General features: G+C 40.5%; 1 protein-coding gene across 2 annotated transcripts in view; it reads left to right on the top strand.

Moving 5' to 3' along the window:
• The window catches only part of LOC137377163 (golgin subfamily B member 1-like), an 83,824-nt gene that overhangs the window by 27,917 nt on the left and 34,990 nt on the right, over positions 1 to 20,917 (top strand). Inside the window, exons 10-16 of one of the 2 annotated variants that reach the window (XM_068046570.1) lie at positions 1,743 to 2,064; positions 6,543 to 6,658; positions 7,357 to 7,474; positions 7,556 to 7,647; positions 8,827 to 8,971; positions 18,610 to 18,716; positions 19,486 to 19,576. In XM_068046570.1, coding sequence (XP_067902671.1) covers positions 1,743 to 2,064; positions 6,543 to 6,658; positions 7,357 to 7,474; positions 7,556 to 7,647; positions 8,827 to 8,971; positions 18,610 to 18,716; positions 19,486 to 19,576 — 991 coding nt within the window. Of the gene's footprint in view, positions 1 to 1,742; positions 2,065 to 6,542; positions 6,659 to 7,356; positions 7,475 to 7,555; positions 7,648 to 8,826; positions 8,972 to 18,609; positions 18,717 to 19,485; positions 19,610 to 20,917 lie in introns of both variants that reach the window. The other variant, XM_068046569.1, reaches the window with a different exon arrangement.

Here is a 20,917-nt window from a genome sequence, read left to right as displayed (position 1 = left end):
ATCAATGTAATACTACATAATAAAATCTTGTTTTCTTTAAGCTTCCTGTCCTCGTCACTTCCTGTTTTCCCTTTGTTAATGCTTAGCATTGAAAATGTCTATATAATCAGTTATAACAATTTCCAATGTAAACAGATGCTGGTGGCACTGTAGTTTCAGGCTATGGCCACTAAGTGACACTGTAGATCAGCGTCCTGTACCACCATTTTCTTGTAACACATCACAGGCAACATCGTGGGATCCGCGAGTAGATAGTAAAGGTATGTAGCCTCTTATGATGTAACAGAATCCCTATCCATCATATTGCTCTTCACTTCCTTATCAGCTACTTCAGTTTAGGTGCATATTTGTTCATTTAGTTCTTGACAGCTTCAACTGCTGTCTCATGTATTGGGTTATTGTTCATTTCATATATTTTGTATTGCTACTTAGGAAGGCAACTTTTTTATACATGCGTTCAAATCCTCTGAAGAAGGAATTTTCCTCCACACAAGATCAGGGGGCAGGTTGTTCAACCTTGCCCGTCTAAGAGCGAAGTCCAAAGTACGGAAAGTCCTCATCAGAGAACTCCTCTTTGCTGACGATGCTGCTTTAACATCTCACACTGAAGAATGCCTGCAGAGTCTCATCGACAGGTTTGCGTCTGCCTGCAATGAATTTGGCCTAACCATCAGCCTCAAGAAAACGAACATCATGGGGCAGGATGTCAGAAATGCTCCATCCATCAATATTGGCGACCACGCTCTGGAAGTGGTTCAAGAGTTCACCTACCTAGGCTCAACTATCACCAGTAACCTGTCTCTAGATGCAGAAATCAACAAGCGCATGGGTAAGGCTTCCACTGCTATGTTCAGACTGGCCAAGAGAGTGTGGGAAAATGGCGCACTGACACGGAACACAAAAGTCCGAGTGTATCAGGCCTGTGTCCTCAGTACCTTGCTCTACGGCAGCGAGGCCTGGACAACGTATGCCAGCCAAGAGCGACGTCTCAATTCATTCCATCTTCGCTGCCTTCGGAGAATACTTGGCATCAGGTGGCAGGACTATATCTCCAACACAGAAGTCCTTAAAGCGGCCAACATCCCCAGCTTATACACACTACTGAGTCAGCGGCGCTTGAGATGGCTTGGCCATGTGAGCCGCATGGAAGATGGCAGGATCCCCAAAGACACATTGTACAGCGAGCTCGCCACTGGTATCAGACCCACCGGCCGTCCATGTCTCCGTTATAAAGACGTCTGCAAACGCGACATGAAATCGTGTGACATTGATCACAAGTCGTGGGAGTCAGTTGCCAGCATTCGCCAGAGCTGGCGGGCAGCCATAAAGACAGGGCTAAATTGTGGCGAGTCGAAGAGACTTAGTAGTTGGCAGGAAAAAAGACAGAGGCGCAAGGGGAGAGCCAACTGTGCAACAGCCCCAACAAACAAATTTCTCTGCAGCACCTGTGGAAGAGCCTGTCACTCCAGAATTGGCCTTTATAGCCACTCCAGGCGCTGCTTCACAAACCACTGACCACCTCCAGGCGCGTATCCATTGTCTCTCGAGATAAGGAGGCCCAAAAGAAAGTTCTTGACAGCTTCAACTGCTGTCTCATGTATTGGGTTATTGTTCATTTCATATATTTTGTATTGCTACTTAGGAAGGCAACTTTTTTATATTTCAACATAAAGTTTGTAAGCATCCTTTTGGTTTGCACTTCTCATTGAAGGAAAATCATTATGCTATTTTGAATTTTTCAGGAGATGATTCAAAAAATGAAGATCCTTCAGTTAGAAAAAGACAATCTTGAGGCTAAGCTTGATGCTGAAAAGCATGTGATGAGAGCCCAGCTAAGAGATCTGATGGAAAGGCATGAGACGGACTTGAAAAATATGCAAAAAAAGCAATGCATTCAGTTGCGTGCTATCGAGGAGAAACATGAAGCTGAACTGACTGAGAAGGAACAACATCAATTACGACTCGAGAAACAATTGCAAGATTTGCACAGCAATGTTTCTGTAGCACGAGAGACAACTGCGACTGTGGATGATGCTACTAAACAGAAGACTGAAGAATTGAAAGGTAATTACTTGAGGTTGACTCATGTTTTTGATGTGCCAGTGATGGTCCACTTCATACAATATTTCTTCATATTACCCAGTAGATTGTGGTTTAAAATTATCCATTGGTAGAACTATTTGATGCATTTTATAACATATTTCAGCTAAATTACCTAATAAATTACAATACAGATTATCTATTACATTGCTGTTTGTGAGACCTTGCTTTGTGCAAATTGGATCCATGTTTCCTGCATGATATCACAACATCATATACACTTCAGAAGTAATCCCGTGGCTGCAAAATGCTTTGATCCACTCTGCGGTTGTGAGAAGAGCTATATAAATTCTCATCTTTCTATCAGAAGGCCATTTAGGACTGAGATGAGAATTTGTTTCACTGTGGGTTGTGAACCTTTGGAACTCTAGCCCAGAAGGCTGTGAGTGCTTAGCCATTGAAGACTGAGAATGATAGATTTTTGGACTCTAAAGGAATCAAGGAATATGTGCTTTGGCCAGGAAAGTGAAGTTGAGGTTGAAGATGAGCCATGACCTTACTGAATAGTGGAGTAGGTTCGAAGGGCTGTATGGCCTACTCCTCTTATTCCTTATGTTCCTATGTCCTGGTCAGATCCTTTGATCAATAGTTTTTAGGCTGTGTTTGCTGATAATGCAACCATTAGCTGGCGCAGTATTGGCACGTGTGCAAGTGCGGCCTCCTCACTGAAACGTCGCTGTCTGTGGGCACTGCTCAATTTGTCATTTTAAAAAAAAACAAATTAAACTCAAACCCCCTCAATGGCTGTGATCACCGCTCCCTCCCGCGCCCGTCGGCTCACTGCTTGCTCCCTGCTGCCATCCCTTAGCCATTCATTCCTGCCCTCGCCGCTTCCCTCCTTTCAGGTGCTTGCTCCTTGTCTTGCCGCTTCGGCCACACGCTACCCGCTTCTGCCCCCCCCACCCCACCTTGGCCACTCGCTCCAGGCCTTGCCTCTTCTTCCCCCTTCGCCCTCCCCCCTTTCTCAGCACCTCGCTCCAGCATCACCCTGTCACCCGCCTGGCTGCTTGCTCCACACAGTGCTGCTTTGGCGGTGAGGGGGGAAGCGAGGGTGATAGCGAATGGCTGAAGGAAGGCATCGGCGAGGACAGGAGCGAATGGCTGAGAGGGGGAAGCTGTGAGGGCGGGATGGAGCGGCGAGTAGCAGGGAGCGGGAAATTGAAAGCAGCTAATGAAGTGGGTGTGGCAGGAAGGAGTCTGGTACTGTTAGGGGAAATGGAGGCGGCAATCACAGCATTGTGTGGTGACATCACCGCGCACATGCGCACATTCATACTGCAAGCTGGCAAATGTTCGCACGCACTGATGATGTCTGCGATCACTGCGTTGTCAGGAGTCACTCCGTAGTCTTTCAAGGATATGTGATAAGAAAAGTCCCAGCAGATTTAGTCCCTGTTACAATTATTGCTTTCGTCGGGTTTGTGAAATGGACCAAAGGGAATGTACAGGAAGGATGGAGTGATTAATTTCCTTGCTGATTTTGGTGCAAGTATCAAATCACTTTTGCCAGGGAGCTGATGTTTATTTTTTTTGCAAAACTCCCTGGCCTCGACATCACATAGGAGTTCGGGGAATCCTTTTCATTCATGGTGTTCTCACAAGGAGAGTGGTACGCAAAGTATTATTTTTAAATTGTCTCTAAGCAGCAAATTTTAATGCCTGGACAGCCCATAGCACAACTGAAACTATTTGATAACTCTACAGCAAACTTCTTTTGTGACACTTAAGGTTTACATGATAGTTTGGGGAGAGAGAATGTTACAAGGGATGAGAAACTTTAGTGACGAAGAGAGACTGTTGGACTATGCCCACTGTAGCTGAGAAGGCTTAAAAGGATATTTAATAGGGGTATTTAAAATAATCAAAGGTTCTGGTAGAAGAAATAGGATGTGACAAAACACATTGATGAAGGAGGAGCAGTGGATGTGGTGTATATGGATTTTAGCAAGGCGTTTGATAAGGTTCCCCATGGTAGGCTCATTCAGAAAGTAAGGAGGCATGGGATTCAGGGAAAGTTGGCTGTCTGGATACAAAATTGGCTGGCCCATAGAAGTCAGAGGGTGGTAGTAGATGGAAAGTATTCAGCCTGGAGCTCGGTGACCAGTGGTGTTCCACAAGGATCTGTTCTGGGACCTCTGCTCTTTGTGATTTTTATAAATGACTTGGATGAGGAAGTGGAAGGCTGGGTTAGCAAGTTTGCCGATGACACGAAGGTTGCTGGAGTTGTGGATAGTGTGGAAGGCTGTTGTAGGTTGCAATGGGACATTGACAGGATGCAGAGCTGGGCTGAGAAGTGGCAGATGGAGTTCAACCTAGAAAAGTGTGAAGTGATTCATTTTGGAAGGTCGAATTTGAATGCGGAATACAGGCTTAAAGACAGGATTCTTGGTAGTGTGGAGGAACAGGGGGATCTTGGGGTCCATGTCCATAGATCGCTCAAAGTTGCCACCCAAGTTGATAGGATTGTTAAGAAGGCGTATGGTGTGTTGGCTTTCATTAACAGGGGGATTGAGTTTAAGAGCCACGAGGTTATGCTGCAGCTCTATAAGGCCCTGGTTTGATCACACTTGGAATATTGTGTTCAGTTCTGGTCGCCTCATTATAGGAAGGATGTGGAAGCTTTAGAGAGGGCGCAGAGGAGATTTACCAGGATGCTGCCTGGACTGGAGGGCATGTCCTACGAAGAAAGATTGAGGGAGCTAGGACTTTTCTCATTGGAGCGAAGAAGGATGAGAGGTGACTTGATAGAGGGGTACAAGATGATGAGAGGCATAGATAGAGTGGATAGCCAGAGACTTTTTCCCAGGGTGGAAAGGGCTATCACCAGGGGGCATAATTTTAAGGTGATTGGAGGAAGGTTTCGGGGAGATGTCAGAGGTAGGTTCTTTACACAGAGAGTGGTGGGTGCGTGGAATGCGCTGCCAGCGGTGGTAGTAGAAGCAGGTACGTTAGGGGCATTTAAGCGACTCTTGGATAGGTACGTGGATGATAGTAGAATGAAGAGTAGGTAGTTAGTTTGATCTTAGAGTAGGTTAAAGGTTCGGCACAACATCGTGGGCCGAAGGGCCTGTACTGTGCTGTACTGTTCTATGTTCTGTGTTCTGTCTCTGGATTAAGAAACAAAGGATCTTTAATTCAAAATTGATGCTAAGGAAATAAGGATAACTGTTCAGGGACATTTTTATGCAGAGGGTTTTTGAAGCATGGGTTGCTTTACCACAAGGAATAGTTGAGGCAAAGACTTTTAAGGTAAAATGGATAAATATTTGAAGCAGAGGAAGATACTGCCTTATAAAAGAGCATATGTTGGTCATAGTTTTGGATTATTCTCGCAACAAGCCAGATATGATGGGCCAAATTGCTACCTTCTGTTCTCTAAATTGCTATAGTTCTGGCATATAATTTCTGTTTAGATACAGGCATGACATTAGAGGGCAGTATAATGACTGCATTTTCCTGTGCATACAAAGTGCATTTAACATGACTGTAAAGTTACTCTTATAAAATCATTGATTACTTCTGTCACTACTTAATTTCTGATTTTCACATATACCTTGTTGACTTTGTATTGCCACTTGTGTGGTATCTTATTTTTTTAAATCAATTATTTTGTAGTCTGATTGCTGTTTAAAGTATCTTGTAGATTCTGGAATTGATAACCTGTTGAATTATCACTTCAGCGTTTATACCCCCGACAAATAAGACATGCGCAGACTTTTACTCCTGTTCATTCAAATAGCAATTCTGATGTCAATAATTCATGTGTTAAACTTGGTGTCTTTTGTGAAGTTAACACTGCGAATGAGAATGAAACTAAAAATAGATAAGAAATACAAGATAACCATATTGTTGCTTAAGTGAAAAGAATAGCCACAAAAGACATGAGGTACCAAAGCCAGCCAACTCATTTCTTTGTGGGTTCTGAGATACACGAGGATGTTATTAATATTACATGGCATTGTAATGTAGTTCTGTCCTGACCAAGATTGTGCCACAATAACCTACCCATTTAAACTTGAGCATTATACCTCTTTCTGGAAGTTGTCTGTTGCACTACAGAATGACAGTGTTGAACACACAAGAGGTGAGAAGGGACAAATAACACATTGTATAAGCACAGTACTCGCTATTTTGTTTTGCCTGGTACAGTGTTGTATTTCTAACATTTTGCCTTCTAGATTTGCTTTTACTAAAATTCCCATGGAAGATATCATTAACAAAATGCATCGACTGCTAGCAGCTTTCTATTATTTCCGTGGGGCCAACATAAAACTGCATAACTCTATCAAGAAAAACCCCACATTTTTCATTAGAACTACAGAACTTGTTTGCTGCCAAATTGAACGGTGAATTGAATAGTTTCAGATGTTTGTTCCATTGGTGTTAATAAGATTGTTAAAATATGTGATCAATATGTTTACTTCCATTCTCTTTCTTTAAAGAACAACTAAAACTTAAAACGGAAGAGGCTGCTAAATCGGAGGCCAAATTCCTGAAAATGAAAGCTTGGTCCAAATCCAAAATCAGGCAGGTTGAAGAAGATCTAAGAAATGCAATGGTATGTTTAAATAGAAACCTCTGACATCTGGTGATTGCTAATTAAAGACCTGTCTTTCTTTCATTTGGTTAGAATTAAAATGCAAGGACATAATCTCATAATGAAAGCAGGATAGTTTGATATATTTGCTTCTTGAACCATTGAAGTCGTCTTCCTCTCGGAGGTCATGAGAGCTTTCCTACTCTTGAGTTTTGTGTATAGTGAGCCTTCTGTCTCGACTCAGCCAAATGAAGGAGTATTTTCCTGAGCAATGGCAGAAGATCTGAATCTCAGTTTACTACTAATCACACTTTACAGTAAATTACAGAGAATGTACACAACACCAAAAAGCCACTTGGCCCATCTGATCCATGTCATCCATCCACACGAGCTTCCTCTCCTCTAACCCTTTCAGCATATCCTTTTATTCCTTTCACCCTCGTGTATTCATCTAGCTTCCCCCTAAATGTATCAAATCTGCCATTTGGCTGATTTAGCAGAATTATATTTACTGATTGGTTCACTACCAACCTTTTCTAACTACGAAATGATGGGGAATTGACATAAGCATGCAGGAGAAAGTGAATTACCCAGTGGAAGGAGAGGGAGCACTTGTATTAAATATCTGCAGAATATTCTGGCTCCTTTTTTAATTTGAATTGCTTTTGTTAATAAAAACAAATCCCATTGCTTTCAACAATTAAACAATTTTTATTTAGACTGGAACTCCCTACCAGCTGCAAATTGCCCTCAGAAACAGAATTGCTGAACTGGAGGAGGAGAACGGAGAGCTAGAACAAAAAGCAAATGATCTTGAAAAGCTGAAGGCACAAAATGGTATGTTCAGCAACTAGTTTTAATTATGTTGTGTCTTTTTGTTTTTCCATTTATTGAAAAGTTGGTGCATTTATCTTGCAGAGGAACTTCTGGCAAAATTGGAACTGTATGAAGAGCAACAACAGAAAATGCAAGCAGATCTAGAGCAGGTTACCAAGCGGGCAACTTCCCAGGTTAGCATACTTTGTCTTGTATTTAATTTATCCATGTACTACTATACTTAGTCTGGTTTTGCATATTTTTTCACAGTCTTAACAGCCTCAAACTGTGCTGTTGGATTTTTAAAAAATTGATGAACTTTGTTTTATTAATGCTTTTTGTAGTTTTTTTACATGGGGTATTTGGGCAAATTTGCCTTTTGTGCTTTTTTTTTCTCCCTTTTGCCTACCTGGCTTGGTGCCTGCAGTCTCAGTGCATAGCCTGTTTTTGTGAAAGTCTGTTCCTATATGTGTTACCCCACACACTTGACCTGAAAAAGCCTGCTGTGAATTGGCTTGTGTAGTAATGGAAGCCGCAGAGCATTTCCACATTCTTGCATCAGTTTTAGCGTTTGAGAGTTATGTGACTGTTGTTTGAATGATAACATTATATTAACAAGAACTGTGGAGACCTGTTGGTCAGACTAAGAAAATGGTGTAGCTGACATAAAATAACTCAAGTTGCTCCAAACAGCAAAAAAGTTTTAGTGACAGTCTGGAGATAAATCCTGATGATAATTGTAACCGTTAGAGAATTCAAGTAAAAAGTACCTTCTGTTTGGGTCATAGATCAATTTTGAATTGTGAGGACTTAAATTTTTCTTTGTATTGTTGCCATAAAGACATTCTGCAGAACTACAGTTTCATTAGTAATAAGGTTTTGAGAGACCCATCTGTATAGTCGGCAGCAATAATGACCTGAAACATAAGATTCTTTGGTTTGTTCTACTTTATGTATTACTTCAATGTGCTGCTCTATTGATTTTTAAACTAATTAGAATACCTATAGCACTATCTGAAAATTACTGAATACCCATTCATCATGTCATTTTCAATGGCAAATAATTGAAGACAATGATCTTTTAGGAATTAATTAACTTACAAAAGAAAAGTAACTTTAATATAGTCATAAGTGACAACGCAAAAGGAGACCATTTGGCTGATCACACCTATGCCAGTTTTGATGCACTATTCTGAAGCTCAGATCCGTTTGTTGTACTGTTAACTAAATACGCCCAAGACGTAAATGTGCTCAATTATTATGTTTTTATCTAATGGTCACGCACTCCCAATTCTAATGGCATTAACTAGATGAATTTGTAATTATCAGATTAAACTTATGACTAACTGTACAGTTGTGTAATGTCCCTGTAGACAAGTGAATCTGGCAGTGCCGAAGAGCTGCAGAGCCGGCTGCTCGAGTGGCAAGAAATGGTTTCTGAAGCGGCACGGGGCCAGGCCAAAGAGGAAAGGGCTGTCATGGAATTACGGATGACACAAATTGAGGAAGAAAGAGAAGGTAAATTATGGAGCTGTCTGGTTCTCAGTTTGAACAAATCATGTGGGTTTTTTTTTAATTGCAATTAATTTAACAGGCAAATGATTCGGTTGAATGTTACAGTTCGGTTCCATTTAAGGGTCTAGTTTCTTTTGTTAATTCCGATTGATGCCCAGAGTGTTAGTAGCTATTTGAGCCAGAGTTTATATTGATCTTGCACTTGCATTATCAAAATCTCTTTTGACAACTACAAGATGAAGTGTTTGGTACATCAGCTGTTCCCATGCAAAGCTTTCAGATTTCTTCAGTCTCCAGGTTGTCAGCTCTGGCCGGACATATTCCTTGAGGTTTCGTCACATAACGTCCAGCCTCCAACCACCCCACCTCCACTCTCCCGCCATTGGTCTCCCAACTTGTCAATCCTTACAACTAACACCTTTCCCCACCAACTGGAAAGGGAACAGACTCTTCTTTACCTGATAGGCTGTTTGAGTCAAGAATCATCCAATTTTCCCCATCTCTAATATTTTTATAACTCAACAGTGCAAATGTTAAAGAAAAAAAAGCATTTTGATTTTTCTCCTGGGTTACTTGTAGCAATGTCCTGGAGATTAATCTTTAATTCTTGGAGACACCAGGTCAATCCTGGAGGGTTGGAAACACTCTCGCAGAGGTGTATTGCAGTACCTGCTAATAAATGTACAGCCTCTAAAATGAAAAAAGTAATCAACATGTTAAACATTAGTAATAGAAATTCTTCAATCAGACTTCTGTTTTGGAATACATTAAGGGTGACCTTTAAAGATGCTGAACAAGCACTGTGATCATTCCAACAAATGACATTGCATCATCCTATTGATATGTGAGAGTGAGCTCACTCATCATTGCTATATTGATGCTTGCCCTGTCTTCTAATGACACTATATTGGTATGTCCCCATCATATTGAGCCCGACATTTAGAAGGGGAGATGAACTGAGTAAACAAAATAAATTATACATACAATTGCTGTTAAAAGTCCTTGTCTAAGGGATATTCATACCTATACATTATTAATAAAAGAATAACATTTCATGGCTGACAAAAATCTGTGTCAAGTTGTGGCACAGTGTGGCATGATTTATATTCTGCTATTAGCTATCTGCAAGAAAGCATCATTCTCTAAATCACATAACTGCGTCAGCATTTACACTGCAACTGTAGCTTGGAACCAGCCTGTCTCCACAGCACAGAGGCATGAAACTCCCAAGTGGGAGAGGTTGACTTTGCTTAGCTCTGGATCCAGGTCAGGCCTTGATTCCTGTTTTAACTAAAGCTTCTAAGCATTGATGAAAGTTATGCTGTAAGTGCAGTTGAATTACATGTTTTAGTGGCAAGTATGAAATGATTGGGAGTGTGTTGCAAGGTGAACTGTCCAAATTACTCCAGTCCTTTGAGTTTAAATCACTATTTATGATTGAAAGAATGCATAGGCCTGAACGCAAGCTCTTTCCACAATTTGCTGCTTTATTTAATTTCCTGTTTGCCGTTTCTGTTTCCGTGAAAACTGCTGCCATCATGACTGCAGATGGCTCCACACCAAGTTACAAGAAGTGCACAACATTGTGACACAAAACCAGTGCTGTCATGGATTTTTCTTATTGAAAAAGATAGTTTTACTGAGAATGCATTTAATCCAGTCTGTTTTAGTTATGTCACTTAGTCTGTGTTTTTATTATAAATTATATCCCTGATTGTAATCTTCAGTTATTTAGCTTTTATTTAAATGAGGGTCAGCATCCACTCTCTCACTGGTGGGTGCAGTTGCCTCCAGTTATAAATTTCAAAAACCAGCTGTACACAGATGAAACCTTAATTACACAACTTAAAAGAATTCATTACAGTTTAACATGGAAATTTTTTTTTTCACAACTTTAGTTCTTTTTGCAAGTTCCACAGTCCAATTTTAGGGCCAGGCTGCCAACCTGAAAAAGCTGAGGGAACACAATACAATGATAGTTGTTGAAAATGTAATTTCAAACTAAGATACTTTTGCCATCTTTCAAACACCAGTATTGCCCAGCCAGCCAGTTTCTAACTTAATTACATTGAATTATGTTAAAATTCCACTGTGTTGAATCAAAAATTCCAGTAAAAAAAAATTGCACAACTAATGAATTTGTAACAATGTTGGGATAAACTCTGATCATATGTGTTTATCATATAGGTATTGACTGATTTCTTGTTGAGAGGTTTCCAATCTTGTACATTACTGGTGCAACAGAATGTAGTTTGGAATAGTGATTTTACATTGATCCATTGAGGATTGGGCACCTTGCCTATCATGGATGCCATTTTTGACCCTAGAAAATGCACAGTTAGGGTCTTGCATAAATCTGTAATGTTGAATATCAGAAAGTGAAGTTGGTGTAATAGTAAAAGTGCAGAGAATGTTAACACACGGCTTTGAATATACTCATGTACCTGAAACTAAACAGATGTGCAGTCAAAGGATTAGGTTACGCTTTTCCCACAACTGTGTTAAACTGAAAAGTGGTATTAATAAATTTGTTCATAACATAATTGTGCTTCTTTGCTTACCCTTTAAGTTCTGATTTTTTTTGCCTGTGTTTTAAATGTTTCCATGGCGATGTAATTTCAACATTTGTGACTTTGTAGCTGCATTTCTGAAATAGATATGAAAGAATTTGTGATTGAAGTTGACGAAAGCTGATCAGTAGTTCCCTTTCAGTTGAGCATGACTTTATTGATATTTCTTTTTCTTTACCGTATCCCTGATGAGCACTCAGCGATTTCATCCACTTCCCCCTCCACTGCTAATGCAACTGCGATTTGGCCAGCCATTAAGAGCTTAGTTTCCCATCAGTTTTGTGCATGCAGGTTCATGTCACCAGGTCCCGTGCAGTGCACTACGGCTTATTTCTAGCCTTTGGACTTACTACCTGGAAATCATCAGTAGTGCACTCCAGAAGCTGCTGTGCTGTGACTTAATTGTTTTTTTTAAACTGAATATATAACACTCAGAAATGCTGATGAACATTTTCCATCAAAGATGGTTTGCTGTTGATTCTTTCTACCTTCATATGTAGGGCATTATCTTCGCATGACAAATAAATGTTTGGCCTAATTTGTATGAGGTCATCTTGAGTTATGTTATTGTCTTTAATCGTTCCCGTTGTTGCTTTGCATGCCGAGACAAGCTTGTTTTATTTGAGTAGCACATCTTTGCAGTGCTCAATCTAAAAATCACAAAATGGATGGGAATGTTCCTTTTGCATTAATATTTGCAAACGAGTTAGTTAGCAGATGCATTTGTGTACATTTTATATACCACTCGCCCAATAACTCTAGTATTCAGCTGATTACTACTCTCTGAAGTGTTCTTCGCACTCATGAAGTCAAAAATCCTGTTGTTACTGACTGTTAATGATTTCTGTTCAAGTCTTATCTGTCTATGTCTATATGCCAATGACAGTTATTCTGAGTGGTTTCCCCAACGTCGAATGAAACTTTTTCTGAATTGGAGGTATCAAATTTCTAAAGGCCATGTTGCTGATATTAATAACTGATGGAAAGATTGAACTTAAAACTTCATTTACAAAAGAATGTTACTGCAGATGCTGGAAATCTGAAATAAAAACAGAAAATTCTGGAATTAGCTGCAGCCCAGGCAGCATCTGTAGAGAGAGAGAGAGAAACACAGTTAACGTTCCGGGTCAATAACTTTTCATTAGAACTAGAAAAAGTTAGAGATGTAATCAGTTCTAAGCATGCACAGTGGCACAGTGGTTAGCACCGCAGCCTCACAGTTCCAGGGACCCGGGTTCGATTCTGGGTACTGCCTGTGTGGAGTTTGCAAGTTCTCCCTGTGTCTGCGTGGGTTTTCTCCGGGTGCTCCGGTTTCCTCCCACAAGCCAAAAGACTTGCAGGTTAATAGGTAAATTGGCCATTATAAATTGTCACTAGTGTAGGTAGGTGGTAGGGAAATATAGGAACAGGTGGGGATGTTTGGTAGGAATATGGGATTAGTGTAGGATTAGTATAAATGGGTGGTTGATGTTCGGCACAGACTCGGTGGGCCGAAGGGCCTGTTTCAGTGCTGTATCTCTAATCTAATCTAATCATGTACAGAGGTAGGGGAAGAGAGGGACAGAACAAAAGGGAAGGTCTGTGATAGGGTGGAAGGCAGGAGAGATTAAATTAGAAAAGGGACAATGATGCAAGACAAAAGGAAATGGTAATGAGACAAGTAAAGAAACAAAAGATGAAACAAAATAGAGGACGTATAAATGGGAATAGCAGAATCAGCTACCATCCAAACAAATGGCAGCGGTTATGGTCTGAACTTGTTGAACTCAGTGTTGAGTCTGGAAGGCTGTAAAGTGCCTAATTGAAAGATGAGGTGCTGTTCCTCAAGCTTATGTTGAGCTTTTTGGAACAGTGTAGGATGCCAAGGTCAGAGCGGGAGAAGGGCTGTGAATTATAATGACAGGTGACCTAACTGAATGGCGGTGTTCTACAAAGTGGTCACCCAATCTGCATTTGGTCTCCCCAATATAGAGCAGACCACATTGCGAACAGCAACGACAGTATACTAAACTGAAATAAGTTACAAGTACATCTCTCTTTTATCTGGAAGGAGTGTTTTGGGCCCTGCACAATGGGAAGGGAGGAGGTAAAAGAGTGGGTTTTGCATTCCCTGTATTTGCAAGGGAAGGTGCTGTGGAAAGGAGAGTGGGTATTGAGGATGATTGTGGAGTGTCATGGAGGGAACAGTTCCTTCAGAATGCTGGAAGAGGTGGTAGGGAAAATGTGTTTTGTGGTGGAATCACGCTGGAGGTGATGGAAATGATGGAGGATGATCCGTTGAATGTGGAGGCTGGTGGGATGGAAGGTGAGGACAAGGGGAACCCAATTGTTCTGGGATCGAGCGGCGAAGTGAGAGCAGAAGTGCAGGAAATGGAATGGACATGGTCGAGGGTCCTGTCTACCAAGGTGGAAGTGAATACTCGGTTGAGGAGAAAGGAAGACATATCAAAAGCGCTGGTATGGAAGGTGGCATCGTCAGAACTGAAGCCATTTCACGTGATTCCGATTAGATAAGAATGGAACCAAGTGAGAGCAGTCTAACCCAGCTGGACGACAGTGGAGAGGTGTGGGATGAGGATAGTGTGGTCAACTATCTCAAAGGCTGAAGACAGGTCGAGAACTATGAGGAGAGATAATCTATTTTTGACATATTCACCTAAGGCAGTAGAGACGAACAATGGTAAAAGACTCAATTACCCATTAGCTAGTGAGAAAAATGACCAGGAGAAGGAATGGAAAATTTAGCGGACTGATGGGACAGGAACCTGTTGTAAATGCATCCATAAGAACATAAGAACTAGGAGCAGGAGCAGGCAATTCAGCCCCTCGAGCCTGCTCCGCCATTCAATATGATCTCATCTCGGCCTCAACTCCACTTTCCTGCCTGTTCTCCATAACCCTTCAACCCATTACTAATTTAAAAATCTGTCTATCTCTTCCTTAAATTTACTCAATGTCTTGGCATCCACTGCACTCTGGGGTAGTGAGTTCAACAGACTCACGACCTTTTGAGGGAAGTAATTTCTCCTCATCTCTGTTTTACATCTGCTACCCCTTCTCCGAAAACTATGACCCCTCATTCTGGATTGCCCCACAAGAGGAAACGTCCTCTCTACATCTACTTTGTCTATTCCCTTAATCATCTTGTATGCCTCAATTAGATCTCCTCTCGTTCTTCTAAACTCTAGAGAGTAAAAACCAAAACTGCTCAATCTCTCTTCATAAGACAAACCCCTCATCTCTGGAATCAATCTAATGAACCTCCTCTGAACTCACTCCAATGCAACTACATTCCTCCTCAAGTAAAGGGACCAAAACTGTACGCAATACTCCAGGTGCGGTCCCACTAATGCCTTGTACAGTTGCAGCAACACTTCCCTACTTTTATACTCTTCCTTTAGCAATAAATGCCAAAATTCCATTTGCCTTCTTTATTACCTGCTGTACCTGCAAACTAGTTGGCTGCGATTCATGCACGAGGACACCCAAATCCCTCTGCACCGAAGCACTCTGAAGTTTCTCTCCATTTAGATAATTTGCCTTTCTCGTCTTCTATTCCATTTGTAAATTTCTTATTTCTTTATTGCAACTTACTATCCCACCTATTTTAGTGTCATCTGCAAATCTGACTATGGTACCTTCTATCCCTGCATCCAAGTCATTAATATAGATTGTAAATAGTTGGGACCTGAGGACCGAACCCTATGGCACCCCACTAGTTACATCTTGCCAACCAGAAGAAGACCCATTTATCCCGACTCTGTGTTTTCTGTCGGTTAGCCAATCTTCTATCCAAGCTAATAAATTACCCCTAACCCCACGTGATCTTACCTTGTGTATTAACCTTTTGTGCGGCACCTTATCAAATGCCTTCTGGAAGTCCAGATATACTCCATCTACAGGATCCCCATTATCCACTTTACTTACAGCTTCGAAGAGCTCTAGCAAATTAGTCAAACACGATTTACCCTTCATAAAACCATGCTGACTCTGATGGATTGCATTTTGTCTTTCTAAATATCCTGTTACTATTTCCTTAATAATGGATTCTAACAATTTCCGAACGACAGATGTTAAACTAACTGGTCTATAGTTTCCTACTTTCTGTCTCCTTCCCTTTTTGAATAAGGGCGTTTATATGGCTTTTTTCCAATCCACTGGAACCTTTCCCACATCCAGGGAATTTTGGAATATTATAACCAATGAATCCATTATCTCCGCTGTCACTTCCTTTAAGACCCTAGGATGTGAGTCATCAGGCCCTGGGGACTTGTCTGCCTTCAATCCCAATAGTTTGCTCAGTACTTTTTCCCTGGTGATGATTGTTCCAAGTTCCTCCCTTTCTATAACCTCTGCATTACCTGTTAGCATTGGGTTGGTACTAGTGTCCTCCACCATGAAAACTGAGGCAAAATACTGATTTAGTGTCTCTGCCATTTCTGTGTTCCCCTCTATTTAACTCCCCAGTCTCATCCTCCAAAGGACCAACATTCACTTTAGCTATTCCCCTTTTATATACTTATAGAAGCTTTTGCTATCTGTTTTTATATTTTGCGCTAGTTTTCTTTCATAATTTACTCTTGCTCTTTTTATTACTTTTTTAGTAATCCTTTGTTGATCTTTAAAAGTTTCCCAATCTTCCAGCCTGCCACTGGCCTTTGCAATGTGGTATGCCTTAGTTTTTGTCTTTATGTTATCCTTAACTTCCTTGCTTAGCCATGGATGTTTTTTCTCCCTCTTAGAATCTTTCTTCCTCTCCGGAATATATTTTAGTTGGGAGGAATTGAATATCTCCTTAAACATCTGCCACTGCTCATCAACTGTCCTACCTTTTAGTCTTCCTGCACTGTCCACTAGGGCCACATCTGTCTTCATGCATAATTAATTACCTTTAACTCCAGGGCATTAGTGTGGGACTCCAATTTCTCGCCCTCAAACTGAATTTGAAATTCTAACATGCTATGGTCATTCTTCCCTCGAGGATCCTTAACTATAAGATCATTAATTAATCCCACCTCATTACATAATACCATATCTAGAATAGCCTGCTCCCTGATTGGTTCCACAACACATTGCTCCAAAAAACAATTTCTAATACATTCAATGAACTCTCCCTCGAGTCTACCCTTGCAAATTTGATTAACCCAGTCTATATGCACATTAAAATCACCCATGATTTTTGCCATACCTTTCTTACAAGCCCCCAGTATTTCCTGGTTTATACTGTGCTCCAGTGCAGAACTACTGTTTGGGGACCTATAGATTACCCCCACCAGGGATTTCTTTCCCTTGCTATTTCTTCTTTCTACCCAGACTGAATCTACGTCTTGATCTCCAGTACCTATATTGTTTCTCACTACAGCGCTGATCTCTTCCTTTACTAACAAAGCTCCACCACCTCCTTTTCCTTCCTGCCTATCCTTCCAAAATACTGAGTACCCTTGGATATTCAGTTCCCAAACCTGGTTTCCCTTTAACCACGTCTCAGTAATCGCCACTAAATCATACTCATTCGTCTCTATTTGCGCTGTTAACTAATTTATTTTATTCGAATGCTGCGTGCATTCAGATACAAAGCCTTTAAGTTTATTCTATTATCAAAGTTCCCTACTCTTGTACGATTCCTCGGTGCAATATGACGTTCACACGTTCTGTCCCTTCCTTTTTTTTTCTGGTGACAGTCAGCCTCATCACTGAACCTGCACTCCTACCTTTTCCTTTAACTTTGACTTCCTAATTTTCCATGCAACTGAACCCTCCCCCCACTATTTAGTTTAAAGCCCTATCTACAGCCCTAGTTATGCGATTCACCAGGACTCTGGTCCCAGCATTCTTCAGGTGGAGCCCATCCCATCGGAACAGCTCTCTCCTTCCCCAGTACTTGTGCCAATGTCCCATGAATTCGAACCCATTTTTCCCACACCAATCTTTAAGCCACGCATTTACCTCTTTAATTTTATTGACCCTGTGCCAATTTGCTTGTGGTTCAGGTAGTAATCTGGAGATGTTTTGATACTGCTTTTTAATTTAGCCCCCAGCTGCTCATATTCCCTCAGCAGAACTTCTATCCTTGTTCTACCTACATCCATGATGAAATTTAAGGGAAAGTTTACCTTTGTCGCAGTCACGGTCATGAATGGTTTACACCTTGGTTTAAGGAGATCATGAATGGTTTGCTCCCTTGGTTTAAGGCGCTCATGAATACTTTAATGCGTTTTGTGTTATTCAGTTACTGAAATTATTAAAGGTTCTAAATTTAAGCTATAGCTGTTATGTGTGCGGCAAAGTTTAATGCTGATTTGCAAATTGCCAAATACTTATTCAGAAGCAGGTACAAACCATACAACTAAAAGTACTGACATTGGATAATTGAAATCCTTTGGATTAAGTAGAGATTTTAATTAATTTTTAACAATATTGGTCAAATTTTTCTGCTGCATTAAACAGCCGATTAAACTCTATATATTTTGTTAAAATGGAATGCGTTACTCAAACAGAACTTTTGAGATTAAATGTAATAATAAACAGTAAAGCTGTTTTAATCCATAGTGGCTAAACATTGTACTCTAAATGAGCCATTTTGTTAACCAAAATGATGTTTTAACCTAACTTTTGAATGGACAGAAATTGGGGGTGGGGGGGGGTGGTGGGTGCTGGAGAAATCAAAAAATATTTTCATACTATAATAATTGCAAAGATATAATACAGTATCTTCTGTTTTTGCTTCACTCGATTTAATAGAGATTAAATGCCATGATTTTGAAATCTAAATCCGTGCATAAATCGGTTTTAGTATTGGTTGTTCCTAGGATATCAGAGTTACAAATTTAACTCTGTTACTACTTGGACACTTTGAGCTAATATATCAGCTATCGTTGCAGAATGTTCACACCACTGAATCTGAAATAACTATTTTACTTTGGGGAAGTCACAAGATAACCAACAGTCACTGGGATCTAATCAGTGTGTGCGTGTGTGTCTACACTCATGCTGTCTGTCTGAATGACTTGTCTTCCTGTGGCACAAAACTGATTGAGGATGACTGGTTCTTTCCTGGCTGCTCTGATCCAGCTTTGGTCTCAGGCCAGCAGGAGCTGGAGGAGGAACTGGTGCAACTTCGAAGACTAGGACAGCGACAAGGAAGGAAGAAGCACACCGCAGATGGCCAAAAGCTCGAGGTATGTGATGAGGTTGATAGCTATTCTTAGAACGTTAAATTCCATCTTTTATGTGAAATTTTACACACTAAGTTTGCGCAGCATTTTGCATAACATGGCCATATTTTGTTTTTAAGCTGTGCAAATATTGAATAAAGGTTTTTGTAGGTTTGATGCCTGTAGAAAATTTTGAGGCATTAGATGTTAACTGACTTTTGCTAAAGTGGAAAAGCCTTTAACTTTTACTCCGTTAATTTTCAGTGCTATATTCTAAGAATCAGCTGACTGGTCTGATTCAACAGGAAAGAGTTGTAGTGGGTTAGGTTCAGTTTTTAATATATTTAAGCATACTTTTGGAAATATGTTGCAGAATCTGAAATGTAGATAACATTCAGTGACAGTAATTCAAAGAGCCAGTACAGGTATAATAGACCGCACGGCCTTCCTCTGTGCTGTATCATTCTATGACTCTATGAAGCCATCAATTTTCAACCATAATTCTCCTTGCAGTGAAACCAGCATAGCCAGTTGTTTTCAGATAATGTGCTGATCATTTAAGTGCAATATTTAAACTCTCAAAAAATCTGTAATACAATTCTGAACTTGAGATCTGTTTTGTTTGATGTTGATTTTATTTTAAACTGAGGAGCTACAGGTGGAAAGTTTAAAATGCTGATAATCTACCTAATCTGGTGTCCAGTTAAGGAAGGAATACAAAATAAAGTGATATAGAAGATTGTTTTTTGTAAACTGCATGTGCAAGCAAATAAATGCAATGTTTTTTTTTTAGGGTGACTATGAATATGATGAGAAACAGCATTTTGAAGAATCCAGCATTAGTGTGGATAGTGCTGATACGACCGAAGGGGAGAACTTGGGAGGTTTGTGGCCAGAGTACAGTTGCCATCATACAGGTGTGATACCCACTAGACGGTTATTGAAAGCATGCACAACACTTGAATTTTGTGGTGCTTTTTAAAATTTTTGCAATTTTTGTTTAAATAACCCATTTTGTTTATTGGCACATTCTAACCTCAGTCAGCAATGTTTGGATTTTTGTTTTCTCCCCCTCTAAAATTTGTGCTGTTGAAATAATTTGGCATTCATAATATAAAAAGCATGTGCGTGCTTGATGAACTGGCTAGTTTTCCTTCCAAGGTATCATCTGACCCAGTGTTAAAATTTTCAGGTCAGGACCCCAATTGGTTTCTTAACTGCAAAATTACAAGGCAGGGGAGTTGAGAATTAATCCAAAAACTGACTATTCCAGACTTTCTTCTGTGATCTGGTTAAAAAAAATTAGTAGTCCAAAATATATTGCTAAACAAATAGCATAGGTTGCTGTTTTACAAAATATACCAGGTTAAGGATTATAGCATAAGAAATGTTAGAAATAAGCTGCTGTCAGGGCATCATCACTTTAGCTATATGTTATCAATCTACAAACAGTTTGTTTATATTAACTTCACCAAGTTATTATGCAAGCCTGCGCATATTCTGACCCAGGTATTATGCAAGCCTGCCCACATTGACCCAGGTATTCTGCAGTCTTGCCCACATTGACCCAGGTATTCTGCAATCTTGCCCACATTGACCCAGGTATTCTGCAGTCTTGCCCACATTCTGACCCAGGTATTCTGCAGTCTTGCCCACATTCTGACCCAGGTATTCTGCAATCTTGCCCACATTGACCCAGGTATTCTGCAATCTTGCCCACATTCTGACCCAGGTATTCTGCAATCTTGCCCACATTCTGACCCAGGTATTCTGCAATCTTGCCCACATTGACCCAGGTATTCTGCAGTCTTGCCCACATTCTGACCCAGGTATTCTGCAATCTTGCCCACATTGACCCAGGTATTCTGCAATCTTGCCCACATTCTGACCCAGGTATTCTGCAATCTTGCCCACATTCTGACCCAGGTATTATGAAAGCCTGCAAACATCAGGTGAATGTTTCACCTTTGGCAAGGGCGAAAAAAGGCAGGGGTGGACCCTGATTCTTTCTATTGCAACTATTGACATAAAATTGGGCAAATTTTCAGTGTAATGGAATTCAGCATTATTGTTAGGTGTTTTCCTCTGGCAGTGTTAACAGACAAAATAAAAGTTTCTTCCTCTAGCTTTCTGCTTTTTCTGTCTTGCTCTCTGTGTTTCTCTGTCCTCTCTTTCTCTTTTTCACTCTCTCTCTCTCTTTCTCTCTCTCTCTTTCTCTCTCTTTA

This window comes from Heterodontus francisci, chromosome 14 (genome assembly GCF_036365525.1).
Source record: "Heterodontus francisci isolate sHetFra1 chromosome 14, sHetFra1.hap1, whole genome shotgun sequence".
In the NCBI taxonomy this organism is placed as follows: domain Eukaryota; kingdom Metazoa; phylum Chordata; class Chondrichthyes; order Heterodontiformes; family Heterodontidae; genus Heterodontus; species Heterodontus francisci.
This window is presented reverse-complemented; position numbering and strand designations above follow the sequence as displayed.